Source organism: Physcomitrium patens, chromosome 9 (assembly GCF_059467195.1).
Source record: "Physcomitrium patens ecotype Gransden chromosome 9, ASM5946719v1, whole genome shotgun sequence".
Classification (NCBI taxonomy): Eukaryota; Viridiplantae; Streptophyta; class Bryopsida; order Funariales; family Funariaceae; genus Physcomitrium; species Physcomitrium patens.
In genome coordinates this window covers 13,415,675-13,433,694 of record NC_143418.1, presented here as the reverse complement: position 1 = coordinate 13,433,694, position 18,020 = coordinate 13,415,675, and the positions used below count along the sequence as shown (strand labels likewise).

The following is an 18,020-nucleotide window of genomic DNA, read 5'->3' as shown; positions in this document are numbered from 1 at the left end:
TCCGGGGGTGGATTAGACCATTGACTATCATTCTTCGGTGCTTTCCGGCTGCCTCTTATTTGAAAGGAACCTCGCTTCGCATGCCATTATTGATGCAGTTGCTATTCACTACCTCCTGACATTGATTTTGAGAACACTCCCGAATGTGGTCAAGGTCGGACTTGCTAATGATTTCCACAGAGCATAGGGACAATTGAGTAAACTAAGACAGACAGCACATAAATGTGAAACTCTTGTATGATCCGATTTGAATCTCCAAGTAGTATGTTCAACAACTGATGCAATATGTACATATGCTCCCACAACAGGAATGCGATCAAAAGAAACGCGCCTGCACCACAACGGTATCTCTAAACACTTCTGACCTGGATCTTTCTCTGCCCTACTTGTTTTCCTCATCGAGTTTCTGTTTTGCAACGAAAAGATACAAATCTTGACAACACAGGTGAAATGTACAATATCAAATCAATGGGGTCGTTGAGGCCCTAAATTGCTGAATAAGCAGGCGGACAGGACTGTCAGGTTCTCGTTCAAAGTAGTCAACCCTTCCATAACCTTCTCTAGCTTATCACTGATTCTGTCCAAGACTTGCTCGTTCGGTTGCGCCAGCTCTTCAAGGTGGCTGACACGCTTCTCCGCGTGCCCCGTGTATACGAATAGCATATCCATCACCATCTCCATACACTGATTCATTCCTGCTTCACTACTCTCCGAGGCCTAGATACACAGTAGAAGGAGATTATCATCAGTACATGTGCAAGAATGAGCAACATGGGACCATTTGGAAATGTGTACAGACACACGTTATCATAAACACTGGTGGTAATGTCAACCAGTTTAGACGCAGACAACGAGCTGATACCTTTAATTGCATTTCCAAGAGAGCTTGCATTCCTGTCAACTCCTCGTCGCAGTCTACAGATTCTTCTTGATCTCGTAAGCTGCTTGACCTTTGAGCGCTAGTACGTTTGCAAAACATTTCACGCCTCATTTGCGGGGTCTCAGTTGCATCATTTTCTTTCCTCTTCCTCTTTACATTGCTTTTCTTTCTAGTGCATTGCTCAGTCTCGCTATCTGTAGCATCTGAGCAAGACGATAAAGCCCAATTATACCCTGACACTGGATAAGAGTCCTTGATTTCCTCTTTCTTTTTCTTAGTGGAATCCCTCTGGACCTGCATGACAACATGCGTGAAAACTTAGCACGAGGTTCAGAAAAAAATCCATGCACCAAACGAAAGCATTATTAACTCGTACATCGGAAAGTTCACACAAGCGTGTCCGAAATGCACCTCGTCACGAGAATCGTCAACTCCAAACCTTCGGGGCATGAAGCTTTTCCGTGTCTGGCGTCGTCCTTTCCCAACACTTCTTCGGTAACCTGCAGACGCAGAATACCAGCGTCAGCCCAATGTGTAATCTCGGCAACATGATGCATCATATTTTCCCTAGTGAAAACAGCCAAAAGAAATAAAACACATTAAAATTTTTAAAAATTGGGGGGATTTGCAACCCCTTCAAGCACTGATTTCTTCCCATATGACCAAGTACGATAGATCTACTACTTCTTAGACTCCAACATGCAAAGGGAAAATCTGTTTTGTAACCACTTCATCTCCAATCCCACTACCAGCCAATCTAAGCTACCCGCAATACAAACGAGACTTCTTGAGAGAGACGAACAAATCACCACGCTCGCTGTGGAAGCAGTCTTTCGTGAGGTCTCCAACCGATTGATTCGGAACACGAGCTCTCACCAGATCTTCGCTGTCACCTGCCAAACCAACACCCGTCTCACAGGCATTCTTGGCCACGCGCCACACCTTCTCCAAGTCACCCCACTTCTCAAACTCTGCAGCAAGACCTCGCGCCAGCCTTTGCATCCCCAATCTCTCTACTAACTTTTCTGACTGCAACCCCCCACAGTATGCCTGCAAGGCTGCCGACAGGCTCATCCCACTACCGCGAGTTTCACCACATACCATTTCTTCCCCTTGCTCCACATCCCCAGGCGCTCCACACTGGAGCACTATGCTTTGGCTGCTGTCGCCGTCACCTGGGTTGTCTCTCACCATGATCTCCCTTTGAAGTGACTCCATTTCTCCGTTACCGCCAACAAAACGCACCCCCTCAATCACTCAACCTTGACTCCAACCTTGACACTCCATCAAACATTGAGAGTTGGGTGATGGTGTAAGAAACTTGACAGTTCCAACTTTAGAAGCTGCGAGGGCTACGAATGGCAACCTAAACGAGAAAGGCAATGTTTCACCATCTCTAACCCGCCCACCAAAGTATCTGGACAGCAAGTTCTGTGGCAACCGACAGTCTCACAACTTGTCTGTGAAGTTCGAAGTGGCTGCGTTTCCCACGTAATCTTTCGCATGACTAGCTGCAAAGCCGGAAAGCGGAGATGGAAAAGGCAAGCCTATTTCGGGGGCAGAAAGGGGGTTTAGGGCGCTGCAGTGGGAGATAGGAGACAGTCCACTGAGGGGTTGGGGATATTCACTGCCGTAGATCCATATTCCAAAATTGAGAATCCGGGAGAGTTTCCCGAGGGATCAACGGAAAAGTGGTTACATAAATGCTTCCAGTCGCTCCTGGCTGCCCCGATAGGGCGAAGAACGTAATGGCGTCCAAGTGGCAGGTGGAAGTACTTTTCAACCAGCTCAGGTGGCGATCAGAAACGTTTCAAGTGGGGTTTAAGACTACGTCGGAACCAGGTTCGGTTTCAGGTTCGGAAGAAGTTTGGAATTTATCAGTTTATGATGTATTTTCTTTTGTTCTTCGTGTTCTCTTTGTATTCCCCGAATGCTTGCACGAGTGGTTCATGTCTACGTGAAGTAAACTGAAGGATACTACGCATTGTCAATGCCGCATCTTCAACTACTTGTCACAGGCACCTGTTGAGGAACATATTCTGAAAGAGTCCGACTAATCCATGTGATGAACTGGAAGATTCAGTGACTACTGACTGAAACAGCATAGGTTCCAAATTATGAAACAACGAACTGTTGCGGCATTGGAAACGTTGAAAACATCATGGGCGAAGTAGAGCTCCTGAACGAGGAATCGCTTTCTCTGAGCTGGTTTGCTTAGACTCCCACGTCTGCTCTCAAACTGAACCATGACCACAATGGGTCTCTCGAGACGCAAGCTGCGGTTACATCAATCAACTTCTCTTTCCCAGAAGCTCAGACATGCATTCTTCTCAGACAAGTCCAGCGCCATTGAAACGGAGAGATGTGGCGTGAATACGGTATTGCTCTTGAAACAAAAACGTTCAATAGAAAACAGGAAATTTACAAGTTGAGTAAACTCGGGGAAAACGAAGATTGTCAGAAGCTTGCTGCAAAAATATTCTACTATTTTATCAATTCTCCTCTGATTATTCGCAATCAGTTTAAAGACTGTTTTATTATCTGGAAACATCACGCCAACGTCACGGCATGTGCTTGTGCATCAACCACCGCACCCTAGATCAGAGATCCAGATCGGACCAGCAGCAGCAGCGGGGAGCTAGGCTAGGTGTTCTAAATCAGGCGGGCAGCGAGCCAGAGCAGGCGGAAGGCGCGGGGACGGTACTTCTAGAGTACTTCCACAGTACTTCGGCGAGGACATCAGTGGTACGAATTGGGCATGACGCCAGTGCGGAGGGGTCGCGGATCAGATGCCCCAAATAAAGATGACGCGCAGAGTCGCCCAACCGCATGGCGAGAATCAATCGGGGCCTGGGGGCAGTCTAGATCACCTGGTCACAATCCTCACCAGAGATCTGACACAACGCACATCTCGTCACGCGCCGAAGACTCGGCACCAGCCACACGGCGATGCCGTCCCTCCCTTCAAAGTTGTTGCATTCACCCATTTTGTTTTGCATTCTCGACACAAAACGGGATCTACCAGATACTTTCGAATAATTGGATTAAAAAAAAAAAAAAAAAAAAAAACAACAACAACAACAAAAAAAAATGAACAGAATAAATAAAGATACTTTCTAGGTGGCATAATGTATAATTATAAAATCATTCTAATGCGTTTTACTAGCTATTTATTTGCAACAATATGCACTGTGAAATTCTATTATTTCATCTGTGATATATATATATATATATATATATATGCAACAGTGATAAATTAAAGAGAAAGAAACACAAGTTGGCCCTGGTCCCTCATGGGGTTATTAGATCATTTGCCTTAGGAGAGAAGAAGTCGCTGGTGCAAAATATTTGGTTGTGAGACCAAATTTCTCAAAACTCTACTACCAGAGTGGCTTTTTTAATCAGACTACAAGATTCAATGTAGCTCATGATATGGTTGCATTGGCCCATGCATGCGAAGATGGTTTTTTTCCATATTTTATGGATAACAAGAAAAACATTTTTGGCTTTGTTAGCAAAGATTTTCCTTCATTAAACGCATCAAACTTGCCAAAGGATATTATCTCATAAAACATATCAAACTTGCCAAAGGATATTATCTCATAAAACATCTCTTGTTAGTCTCAAATGACAAGTGTCTAGTCTCTATATTTTAAGCAACCATGAACCCAGGAGAATTCTAATAAAGATTTCTTTCCATAATGGTTGTGAGTAATGCCCAATGTTAGTTGAGGTGGAATTGAAATGGTTCTAAATCTGAATACCATCCTTGCATAGTTTAAGACAATACTCCAAAGTTTTGAAAGTAGCCTTATTATAACAATGGCAATCTTGAAGGAATTTTATTATAACACACCAACTACATATAAGTAGTCCTCTTAGAAAATTTGTCAAAGAAATGCTTGGAGTTTAGTTAGTTTATTCGGGTCCAAAATCAACTTAATGGGATCTTTAGATTTTGTGCTAGTCATATTGGATTAAGCTTGAATAATGTGAAAATGTGAAGTTTGTTTTTTTTTGTTTTTGTTTTTTTTTTTTTTTTTATCAAAATTTAATATCCTTATTCTATGGAGTAGTTGAAAAAGGTGGCATTGCACACCATTTTGACTTAAAAAGGTAAAAAAAAGGTTCTAAACTAACCTTATCAGAATGATGGATTTAAGGTATATCATTTTGAGATTGAAAACTCTATGTTATAGATTGCCTCCAAGGATCACAACTCAAACTTAGTACAAAGTTTAACATATAATCTTCATTATCTTGTCTTTAGAATTTGTGGTATATAAACTTATATATGAGTAAGAAATTCAAGGCTATTTTTACTTGACAGTATTGTTATCTATTCTTGCTACTCCAAATTTAGTTGTAGATGAGAGAGATTATACTTTTTGTATTGTTTGAAGGTCCAGACTCAAGCAAGAAGCAAAGTACCATATTAAAGTACAAAAAAACTTTGGTTAACTATCAAAATTCAACTTGTTGGAAAAAGATTTATTATAGCCAAGTACATTAGTTTTTTTTAAGAGATTTTATGGCAACCTCAAATTATACTTTAGAAAATATCAATAATTCCATTGTAAAGCCTAAATAATATGTTGTCTCTTCTAGAATTAATCAAAAAAAAAGAGCAATCTCTTTCAATGTGAAGTTCCATGGCTTGTCCAAGACCTAGATATCATAAAATTTATTGTAGTTGATTTGGGCTTTGTGTCAAGGACAAGAACTCGATGAAAAAAACAGTTCAGACAAGTAAGCCTTCACTCAAAGAAAAGTAACAAAATATGAATAATAAGTATGTATATTGAAAAGAGAAACTAGAATGGCTATTGCCAAAAGACAAGAAAACTAGAGACCCTTGAAACTAGACTAGAAGCAAGAAAGGAGTTGACAAGAGTGAAGAAGCCTTCACTCTTGTCTCTATATATACTATCTAACTAGGGGCTACGTGGCGACGTTCTATAGGACCTCCAATATGTGTTGACTTTGTAGGACACATGCCTTGACTTACAAGGCAAGTTTTTCTACGTGTGGGCCACATAGTTAGCTTGATCTTCAAGCTAACAACATGTGTGGCACATGGCCAACTTGTTGACCACGTTTCTAATCCAAAAAGTCAATTAAAGACACCTATGAAGTCAAAGCCGCGTCTAGGAAGTTTCTAGGAAGCTTTTATATTAAATATTATAGAATTAACTTACTTTTATCTACTTTTACTTACTTCTACCTATTTCTATATGTAATTATTAGCTTACATGATTATGGCCGTGACATTATCCCCCCTTCTAGAGACGAGTTCCACGAGGAGCGGTCATCATATGTTGAGGAAATCTATGATGCGACGAATTATATTCGCCACATACTCTGATCTCTGTTCTCTTCGAAGATGATTGATAGGGCCTCTCAACCATCGGTAGTGTCCCATACCAGGGCGGGAAGACCACCCAGTTATTTGATCATTGTTGAGGCCTTCGTAACTTCCTTCGAATAGAATATTTGGAACACCATCAGGAGTTGTTCCTACCTCTAGCAAAATCACCAAACATCGAGAGTCCCTTCCCAAATCGTGATACCAAACGCGTTGTATCTCACCATCTGTTCGAGGAAGAATATGTCGTTCTTGAAGATCTTCATCTCGATTGCGTCGTCTTGAAGGTTGTGACAATCGTAATGTCTCATCCGGCAGGTCAACAAACGAAGGTTCTTGAGTTGAATCTGCTAGTTGTTGGCTCTCCATCTAATTAGCGTCACAAATGCAAAGAAGTTACAAACAAGGATAAGAAATTGAATGTTATCTTGTCTCAATCTTGTCTCTTTTATAAGAGAGATTTTCATCTTGGTTTTGATGGATGTCGTTGATGAAAAACTTTGACTTTAGCTGATACATTTCCTAGATTCCTGCATGGCTCACATGTGCGTTCACTAATATCATATCCACGCCAATGAACAAAATATTCCAGCTTATTTCGGCGCCGCCTTGAGTCTAATATCTCTTCCACCTCAAATTCTTCATTATTATCTACTTCTATAGAAGGCGATGGCATTTGTCTTCTTCCTTGTATATCTACTGTCTTATATGGTTCAAGAAGAGACACGTGGAATACAGGATGGATCTTCATTGACTCTGGTAGATGTAACCGATATGCAACTGGGTTGATCTGTTCAGAAACAGAAAAGGGGCCAAGCCTACGATAGTCCAACTTGTCACAAGGTCGAGTAGTCTTGATATTGCGACGAAGTAGCCATACCTTATCACCCACATTGAGTTGTGGTTGGTCCTTACGATATAGATCTGCGTTTATCTTTTGTCGTTCTTGAGCTTCCTTCAATTGCGTCTTCATTATTGCATGTAACTCTCACAACCGATTTGCCATATCTTCTGCTGCATGATTATCAACTCTTGAAAAATCAAAAGTATCAAGTCGTGGATGATAGCCATAATTGGCAAAGAAAGGTGTTTGTTGCGTGGAAGAATGTACCGTATTATTATAAGCAAACTCTGCCAATGGCAGAAGGGTTGTCCAATCATCTTGTTGGTAGTTGATAGTACACCTTAAATATTGCTCCAAGACTTGGTTTACGCGCTCTGTTTGTCCATCAGTTTGAGGATGGAAAGCCGAAGATAGCTTTATGTCCACTTTTAAAATCTTGAAAAGGGTCCTCCAAAATCTTGACACAAATTGAGTTCCCCTATCTGATATGATATCTTTAGGTAATCCATGATAGCGATAGATATTATCAATGAAAAGCTTAGCTGTTTCTTCACCTGTGATAGATTTTGTACATGGCACAAAATGTGCCATCTTGGTGAAACGATCTACTATCACAAATATAGAATCATAAGATCTTGAGCTTGAAAGATCTGTGATGAAATCCATAGAAACAGAAGACCATAGTTGTTCTGGTATAGGTAATGGCTGAAGAAGTCCGTAAGGTCGATGACGAGGAATTTTTGATCTTGAACAAATATCACATGATTGTACAAAGTCTTTGACTGACTTCCACATTTGTGGCCACCAAAAATTTCTTGATATGAGTTCCAAAGTCTTATTATATCCAAAGTGCCCTGCTGCTGGAAAGTCATGACGTGCTTGAAGAACACGTAAATGTGCTTCTCCTTCTGGAACATATAGGCGTCCTTCAAAATATAATAGATTATTCTTGAACTCGAACTTAAAAGGATCATGAGACTTGGAAGAATTATTCTCGATATCATAAACAAGAGGGTCTGAGGACATACTGGACTGGATTTGCTTGAGAAAAGTTGAATCAACAGTCAATGTTGATTTCATTGCTCGGAGATGAAATTGCTCCGGTTTCAAGAGGACCGTTCTTTGTTGCTCAAAAGCTGCATCTCCTTCTTTTGGTGCAAAATAAGAATGTTGTCGTATTATGTGCTTTCCTGCTAGAGAACGCGTCGGGCGTCTGGCTGTAGAAGGTAGTATGGAGATTTGCCAATAATCAAGCAGTCTATCAGTTTTTGACTGCTGGAATATAAACGACTGCAACAATGTACCGTAAATCTATACGGATGCTCTTCGACTGCTTGTCGAAGTCTTTTTTTTTTTTTTTTTTTTTTTTTTTTTTTTTTTTTTCCCAGCTAATAGGTCTCTAGATGTTACAGAGAACCCCGAACATCCCAAACTGTTAATCTTCAATACCCCTTTGTACTTACGATCTTGTATCCACTGACTGTCCTGTTAGATTAACCCAATAAATTTCATTCACTCCGCATACTCAATCCTATAGACACCCCTTTAATCCTTCAATCACAGACGTAACTCGAATTTAGAAAACAGTCAAGAGTATTCAAATTTACTTCATTTAAAAATCCCGATTCACTATTACAACACTGACTTCAGCAGCGATTGCCTCAGTCTTCCCAAAACTCTACGAAGAAGAAAAATCCAAATTCTATGTCTTTCCTTCCTCGACCCGAAGCATGAAGCTCCTCTCTCTAATTCCCTTGATCTCCAAAACCGTCCAATGAAAACCGAACTAGTAACCTTGAAAAGAGCTTGAAGCTCGCTCCCCCCCCGATTCCCTTCTAACCTTATCCTCTGAATTTCTTCAATCTTCCGTCTTAGATCCGGAATTGGCTCCCACCTCAAGCTTGGATCCAAAATTGGCTCTCGCCGTCAAGCTTTCTCCTCCGTTTTTACCTTTAAGAAATCCATTTACTGAAAACAACGTTCCGTGAAACGGCACAGAGAACAGGACAGCCTGAAACAGAATCGAACCCCGTAATCGGGACCACATTGAGTCGCCCGACTAATTCAGGTCCTATATTGGGAAAGATGCCCGTAGTAACCTGGATGTTCCCGTAATTGGGTCAAATTGGTCCTCGCGTCAGATTGGCTAAGACCGGTAGTAAGACCTGGATTCCCCGTAATTAGACTGCATTGGGTTGACCGGCCAATTCAGGTCTCATATTGGATAAGAGGACCCGGATTGGATTATCGAAATTGGATCCAATTGGCTCCTCGAACCCGTCGTGTGAATTGATCCTTCTCTTCCTACTGACTCCCGTTATTGGAATCGAACGGAGCATTTCAGTATGCCCCGGCTGACTGTAATGGAGTGACTGAACCTGACCACTCAGTATTTGTACTGGAGTTGGTTGATGCTCCCAATATTCGAGGTAACTGAATATTAATAAAATTCTCCTTTCTTTTTATTTTCTCTGTATACTCGTGTTACAACACGACAACGTCTAGATAGGGCATCAGACAAACCTTGTAGTTTTCCTGGCCGATAAGTAATAATGAACTCGAATCTTGACAAAGACATACTCCAACGAGCTTGACGACGATTCAACACGCGTGCTGACATGAAATACTCGAGGTTCTTGTGATCTGTATACACAATGACTGGACTAGAAGCGCCTTCTAGATAATAACGCCATTCTTGAAAGGAATCCACGATCGCAAGAAGTTCTTTATCGTGGATATCATAATTAATCTCGGCTGCTGAGAATTTTCTTGAATGAAAAGCTATCGGATGAAGTTTGTCATCTGTTCCCATTTGTGATAAAACTGCACCCAAGGCAAAATCTGATGCATCTGTTTCCATAAAAAATGCCTTAGAAAAGTCAACACGATATAAGACTGGTGTAGAGACAAACGATGTCTTCAAGGCTTCAAATGCTGCTTCCGCTTCTTGATTCCATTGAAATTTATCTTTACTAGTCAAGCGTGTAAGTGGAGCTGCAACTCGTGAGAAATCTTTGATGAAGATCCGATAGTAATTGGCAAATCTCAAGAAACTTTGGACATCTCTTACCGTCCTTGGAATCTTCCAATCCATGATTGTTTGGACTTTCTTAGAATCCATCATGAGACCATCATTTGAAATGATGTATCCTAAAAAGTCAACTTGAGTAGTGTGAAATACACACTTTTCCATCTTGGCGTATAATCCTGCATCTCTAAGTTTTTGTAATACTTGACGAACATGTATTTCATGTTCTTCGACGTTCTTAGAATAGATCAGGATATCGTCTAGATAGCAGACGACAAAATTGTCTAAGAATTCACGAAATACATCATTCATGAGATGTTGAAAAGCAGCTGGTGCATTCGTGAGTCCAAAGGGCATGACATTATATTCGAAATGTCCATACTTGGTTCGAAACGCAGTCTTCCATTCATCTCCTTCTTTGATCCGTACTAGATTATATGCTCCTCTTAGATCTATTTTTGTATAGATCTTAGCTTGATTCAACTGGTCAAGGAGTCCTGATATCAAAGGTAATGGATACCTGTTCTTGATTGTGATCTTGTTGAGTCCTCGATAATCAACACACATTCGTAAAGATCCATCTTTTTTCTTTACGAATAGAATTGGAGCTCTTGCTGGAGATTTTGAATGGCGTATGAAATTCTTCGCTAAATTCTCGTCAATATATGTCTTGAGTTTAGCCATCTCATCTTGCAATAAACTGTAAATTGGTCCAAATGGTGGCTGAGTTCCTTCCTTGAGGTCGATTGAACAATCATATGGGCGATGCTCAGGAAGAATATCTGCATTCTTTTTTTCAAAAACGTCTTGATACTCCTGATATTGACTTGAAATGCCAATTGAAGTCTTTACGTTTTCAGAAATAAGTGCAGCATAAATAGCAAAAGTTGATCCTTCTTTTGCTGCGTGTATAAATGCTTTTGCACCTATCAGTACGGCTTTTACTATACTAGACTTATAATTTTTTACTTGGTTGGTAGAACTATTAATAATGCTCTGGGAAAAGTCAAGTTTACGCGAATTCCAATCTATTCGAGGGTTATATTTTTCTAGCCAGGATAAACCTAAAATAACTGGATTGGACGGGGATTTAATTATGTTAAAAGTTATGTAGCTATCAAGACCGTCTATTGTTACTTTTATAGGATGAGTTTCATGAGTAACATCTCCAGAAGACAAGGGACGACCATCTATGACTTCTACATGTACAGGTTTAGGTTTCTGTACAAAGGGTATTTTACGACTTTTAACAAATTGTTCATCTAGAAAACATGCTGAGGCTCCCAAATCTAATAAAGCAGAGGCTTTGTAATTCTTAGGTCCTAAATATAAGTCTATTATAAAACAAGGAGAGGGTTCTGAGGAGAGGATAGGACCTTCATTAGGAATTGTACAAGGTTCTAGCTGCACGGTCCCTATTGTAGCTGGACGAATCCGTTTTCCGACATGTTGTCTTCTTTGATCGTCGTACCCCTCATTTTATAGTTGCGTCGTTTCTTTGGACAATGTTGAGCAGTGTGCTTAGGTTCTCCGCAATATAAACATAATCCTTCTTGACGACGACGAATCTTTTCTTGCTCAGTTAGGGTTTTAAAACGTACCGCGTCAATTTGCATGTCTTCTACTTCTGAATGTACATTTGGCAAAGATGTTGATGTTGCTATTGAGTAATAACGTTGAGGTTCACGTGAATGATTCTCGGATCGAAATTCGAAAAGTCGATTATCACATTTTACCGCAAAATCGATTGCTTGACTCAAAGTTTGAGGATCAGGTAAGTTGAGCATCAATTTCTTTACTTCGTATTGCAATCCATAAAGAAATTGACTGATGAGTGCAGCATCATCCCACTTGATGTCAATTGCAAGTTGTCGAAATTGTGAAGCATATACTGTTATTGAGCGATTTTCTTGTCGCAGAATTCGGATCTTATTTGTTGCAACACGAGTTGCATCGTGTTCACCATACATAGATCGAAACTCCGCCAAAAATGCTTCCAAATTGTCCAATATTGGATTTAGTTGTTCAAGAAAAGACGAAAACCACGATAATGCAGAACCAAAAAGTAGAGTGCCAATAAACCTGACTTGTGATCTTGGAGTTGGATAGCTTTGCGGTTGAAGTTCAATTGCCAATTGTACTTGATTGATGAACCCTCGAAACTTTGATTTCGTACCATCAAATTTCTCAGGTAAGGCAATTCTTGGTTCTCTAGTGCTTATAGGGTGTTGTACAATTGGAGAAGGAACGTGATTTGTTGTAGATGTTGAAGCAGCTCCGATCATCTCTATATCCCCACTTTCTGCTATTCTTGTTCTTTCCTGTGTTGGTGAATTGAGTTGATGCATCGCAAGCATTAACTCCCTCATTTGCTCTTGCATTTGTGCCATTGCGCTCTTCATTTCAACAAGCTCTGCCATAATGACATTAAGAAGAAAAATTTGTTTGATATTGCTCAAGACAAAAGAAAAGAAAGACTTGATAACAAAGAAGATACTAAGAACAATATCAGTTTAGAAGTGGGTAATCCGCAAACTTCTAATATGCTTATGTCTTGTCAAGAGAAAGGGGTAATCCACTCTTACTCAAGAAAAAACAAAGCTCTGATATTGTAAGTGTACTCTTGTCAATCTGTCAAGGACAAGAACTCGATGAAAAAAACAGTTCAGACAAGTAAGCCTTCACTCAAAGAAAAGTAACAAAATATGAATAATAAGTATGTATATTGAAAAGAGAAACTAGAATGGCTATTGCCATAAGACAAGAAAACTAGAGACCCTTGAAACTAGACTAGAAGCAAGAAAGGAGTTGACAAGAGTGAAGAAGCCTTCACTCTTGTCTCTATATATACTATCTAACTAGGGGCTACGTGGCGACGTTCTATAGGACCTCCAATATGTGTTGACTTTGTAGGACACATGCCTTGACTTACAAGGCAAGTTTTTCTACGTGTGGGCCACATAGTTAGCTTGATCTTCAAGCTAACAACATGTGTGGCACATGGCCAACTTGTTGACCACGTTTCTAATCCAAAAAGTCAATTAAAGACACCTATGAAGTCAAAGCAGCGTCTAGAAAGTTTCTAGGAAGCTTCTATATTAAATATTATAGAATTAACTTACTTTTATCTACTTTTACTTACTTCTACCTATTTCTATATGTAATTATTAGCTTACATGATTATGGCCGTGACACTTTGATTGCAAGGATAAACATGAATAGTATCAAATACCTAGATTTTCACACCTTGAAAATCATACGATATCTTTTCTATGTTTCTACATAAAAACTATTCTTGTACTTGCATCAATCTTTCATAAAGATCATTCTTTGTCTTCAAAAAGTTGTGGCCTTGATTTAAGTCTATGAAGTTGAAGTTTTAATTGAAGTTGATGTCAAACAATTAAAGTTTAAATCCATCTATAATATCTTTATTCTTCAATTTCTTCTCTATATTCATTTATATCTTTGTCAATGTTAAAGTATTCCATTCATGATGTCTTCTTTGAAGTAGATCCTAACTTTTACTTAATAAATCTTGCCTTATCTTTGATCTTGACTTATCTTTATCAATCTTATCTTCAAAGTTCTTTCTTTCTTGACTTGAAAATCCTATATAACTTCATAAACTTTGTCTTCTAATACTTATAATTTGTTAATGGATCAAAAGCATATAATAAAATAATAGAAGAATATGTCAATTATAATCTCTTTATGATAATTATAACATAACTTTGTGGCTATTATAGTTTTTTATAATAAATTTCTTTTCATATTATTTAAATATAATAAAACTATTTTATTTCTAACTACCATAACTATTTATCAAAGATATGAACGAAAAGAAGATGAATAAACCTGAAAAACTTGTATTAAAAGAAAAGTGACAAAATAGTAATAAAGTAGTATATATATATATATATATATATATATATATATATACATATATTAAAAGAAAATTAGAATTACTATTGCCAAAAGATAAGGAAACTAGAGACTCTTAAATCTAGACTAGAAGCAAGAAAAGAGTTGATAAGAGTGAAGATGACTTCACTCTTGTCTCTCTCTCTCTCTCTCTCTCTCTCTATATATATATATATATATATATATATATACTATTTAAATAGGAGCTATGTGGCAATGTTCTATAGGACCTTTAATATGTGTTGACTTTGCAAGACACATGCTTTAGCTTACAAGATAAGTTTTCTATGTGTGGACTATATAGTTAGTTTTTTCTTTAAGCTACCAACATGTGTGGCACATGGCCAACTTATTTACTACAATTTAACCTAAAAAGTCAATTAAAGATACTTATAAAGTCAAATCAGTATCTATGAAGCTTCTAAGAAGCTATTATAAAAGCTATTATGGAATTAATCTACTTTTATCTATTATTATTTAAATCATATAAGTAATTATTGGTTTACATGTGTATGTCCATGACATTACCTCCCTTCCCCTCCCCCCCTTCTAAGAACAAGTTCCATGAGGAGCGGTCTTCATATGTTGAAGAAATCCAAGATGTGACAAATTATATTTGCCACATACTTTGATCTTTGTTCTCTTCCTAGATAGTTCATAGGTCTTTTTAGCCATCAATAGTGTCCTATACTAGGACGAAAAGACCACCTTGTTATTTGGTTGTTGTTGAGGCCTTCGTAACTTCCTTCAAATAAAACATTTGAAATACCATCAGATATTGTTCCTACCTTTAATAAAATTATCAAACATTGGAAGTCTCTTCCAAGGTCGTGATATCAAGCATGTTGTATCTTACCATCTATTTAAAGAAAAATATGTTGTTCTTAAAGATCTTCATTTCAAATTCATCGTCTTGAAGGTTGTGACAATCGTAATGTCTCATTATTCTTCATTTTGATTTAGATGGATGTCGTCAATGAAAAGCTTCGATCACCTTTGTTGTATTTACAAGATTCTTTACTAACTTCCATGTACATTCACTAATATCATATCTGCATCAATTAATAAGATATTTCAATTTATTTTGGCGTCATCTTGAGTCTAAAATTTCTTCTACTTCAAACTCTTCATTATTATTGGAAAGTTGTAAAGTACTTGAAGAACAAGTAAACATGCTTCTTTTTCTGGTACATATAGGCCTCCTTTGAAATAAAATAGGTTGTTTTTGAACTCAAACTTAGAAGTATCACAAGACTTAAAAGAAGTATTCTTAATATCTTACAAGAAGCTCTTTGTCATGGATCTCATAATTAATCTTGGCTATTAAAAATTTCCTAGAATAAAAAGCTATGAGGTAAAGTTTATCATCTATTCCTATTTGTGATAATATGATACACAAAGCAAAGTTTGATGCATCTATTTCTATAAAGAATGCATTAAAAAAGTCAATGCAATACAAGTTTGGTACACAAACAAAGGTTTTCTTTGAAGCTTCAAATTCTGCTTCTGCTTCTAAATTCTATTGAATTTTGTCTTTACAAATCAAACATGTAAGTAGAGCTGTAGTTCAAGAGAAGTCCTTAATAAAGATCCAATAATAATTGGCAAATTCCAAAAAACATTGAATATCTTTGGCCGTTTTTAGAATCTTTCAATCCATAATAGTTTGAACTTTTTTAAGATCTATTATAAGTCCATTATTTGAAATGATGTTACCTAAGAAGTCAACTTAAATAGTTTAGAATACACACTTTTCTATCTTGGTATAGAGTCCTACATCTCTTAGTTTTTGTAACACACAATGAACATGAAGTTCATATTTTTCTGTGTTCTTAGAATAGATTAAGATGTCATTTAAATAAGAAACAACAAAATTGTCCAAAAACTCTCAAAAAATATCATTCATAAGATGTTGAAAAGCTGCTAGTATATTTGTAAGTCCAAAAGGCATGATATTATATTTGAAATGCCTATACCTTGTTCAAAATGTAGTCTTTGATTCATCTCTTTTTTTGATGCGTACCACATTGTATGCTCCTTGTAGATCTATTTTTATATAGATCTTAGCTTTATTCAACTGATCAAGAAGTCTAGATACTAAAGATAGTAGATACATGTTCTTGATGGTGATCTTGTTGAATCTTCGATAATCAATACATATCTACAATGATTCATATTTTTTCTTTTTCAAATAGAATTGGAGTTGCTACTGGAAATTTGGAATGGCATATGAAGCTCTTGACTAGATTATCTTTAATATATTCCTTGAGTTTGGCTAACTCATTTTGTGGTAAATTATAGATTGGTCCAAATAGCAATTGTACTCTTTCTTGAAGGTCAAATGATCAATCATAAGGACAATGTTCTAGAAGAATATATGTATTTTTTTTTCAAATACATCTTAAAAATCTTGATATTGGCTTAGAATACCACTTGAAGTTTTTACACCATTAGAAACTAGTGTGGCATAAATGATACAAGGTGATCTTTCTTTTGTAACATGCAAGAAAATTCTTGCACCTACAAAAATAGGTTTAATTATACTAAACTTGTGATTTTTTACTTGATTAACTACACTCTTAGTTATACTTTTAAAAAAGTCAAGAGTAAAAAAAATCCAATCTTCTTGAGGGTTGTATTTTTTTAACCACAATAAAGCTAAAATGATTGGATTAAAGGGAGACCTAATGATATTAAATACCACAAAGTTATTATGACCATTAGTTATTACTTCTATAGGAAGGATTTTGTGAGTATTATCTTCAAAAGATAATGAATGACCATCTATGACTTCTATGTGAACATGTTTAGTTTTCCTTATTAAAGATATGTTAAGTCTTTTACCAAATTCTTCATCAAAGAAATAAATTGAGGCTCTTGAATCTAACAAGGCAGAGGCTTTATAATGTATAGGTTCTAAAATAATATTTAATGTAAAACAAGGACAGGATTCTAAGGAGAAAATATGACCTTCATTAAATATTATACAAGATTCTAGTCGCACGGTCCCTATTGTAGCTAGACAAACTCGTTTTCTAATATATTATCTTCTTTGACATTCATACTCCTTATTTTATAATTGTGTCACTTCTTTGGATAATATTGAACAGTATGCTTGGGTTCTCCATAATATAAGTACAATCTTTCCTGACGGCAACAAGTCTTTTCCTACTCAATAAGAGGTTTGAAATGTACTACATTAATTTGCATATCCTCTACTTCTAAATGTATGTATTGAAGAGGCGTTGATGTTGCCATTGAATTATAGTAACATTGATGCCCACTTGTCTGACTCTTAGATTGAAATTCAAAAAGTCAATTACCACACTTTACAACAAAGTCAATTGCTTGACTCAATGTTTGAGGATCATGTAAGTTGAGCATCAATTTCTTTACTTCATATTGTAATCCATAGAAAAATTGGCTAATTAGTGCAGCATTATCCTACTTGATATCAGTTACAAGTTGTTAAAATTGTGAAATATGTAATGTTATGGATTGATTGTCTTGTTGTAAAATATGGATCTTGTTGGTTGTAACATGAGTTGCATCATGTTCTCCATACATGGATCAAAACTCTACTAAAAAAGCCTTCAAATTATCTAATATTGGATCTTATTGTTCAAGAAAAGGTAATAATCATGATAATACTAAACCTGAAAGAAGTGTATCAATGAATCTAACTTATGATCTTAAAGTTGAATGGCTTTGAGATTGAAGTTCAATCACAAGTTGTACTAGATTGATAAAACTTTGAAACTTGAAACTTGTGCCATCAAACTTCTCAAGCAAGGAAATTCTTAGTTTTCTAGTACTGGAAGGATATTTCACCATAGGAAAAGAGACATGATTGGATGCAATCGTTGAAGTAACTCCAATTATATATATATCATCACTTCTTGCCATTCTTATTGCTCCTTGTGGTAGTAAACTAAGTTGATGCATAGCAAGCATTAATTCCTTCAATTGCTCTTGTATT

At 37.2% G+C, this 18,020-nt stretch overlaps 1 protein-coding gene across 1 annotated transcript; it reads right to left on the bottom strand.

Annotated features, from left to right (window-relative positions):
* Nucleotides 1-221: 221 nt before the first annotated feature.
* LOC112286546 (uncharacterized) lies at nucleotides 222-2,428 on the bottom strand. Its single transcript, XM_024528499.3, has 4 exons — nucleotides 1,690-2,428; nucleotides 1,292-1,380; nucleotides 863-1,174; nucleotides 222-717 (listed from the first exon to the last, which is right to left on the bottom strand). Exons 1-4 carry the CDS (start codon nucleotides 2,096-2,098, stop codon nucleotides 466-468), a joined length of 1,062 nt encoding a protein of 353 aa, XP_024384267.1. The 5' UTR covers nucleotides 2,099-2,428; the 3' UTR covers nucleotides 222-465.
* Nucleotides 2,429-18,020: the final 15,592 nt, after the last annotated feature.

What these genes read in the sequence shown, in the direction of transcription:
- LOC112286546 (XM_024528499.3), bottom strand. Translation starts at nt 2,098, where the DNA reads ATGGAGTCACTTCAAAGGGAGATCATGGTGAGAGACAACCCAGGTGAC. An exon ending in CTGCTTCCACAGCGAGCGTG is followed by an intron (nt 1,381 to 1,689) that starts GTGATTTGTTCG and finishes CTGCGTCTGCAG; the next exon opens with GTTACCGAAGAAGTGTTGGG. An exon ending in TTGACGATTCTCGTGACGAG is followed by an intron (nt 1,175 to 1,291) that starts GTGCATTTCGGA and finishes GTTGTCATGCAG; the next exon opens with GTCCAGAGGGATTCCACTAA.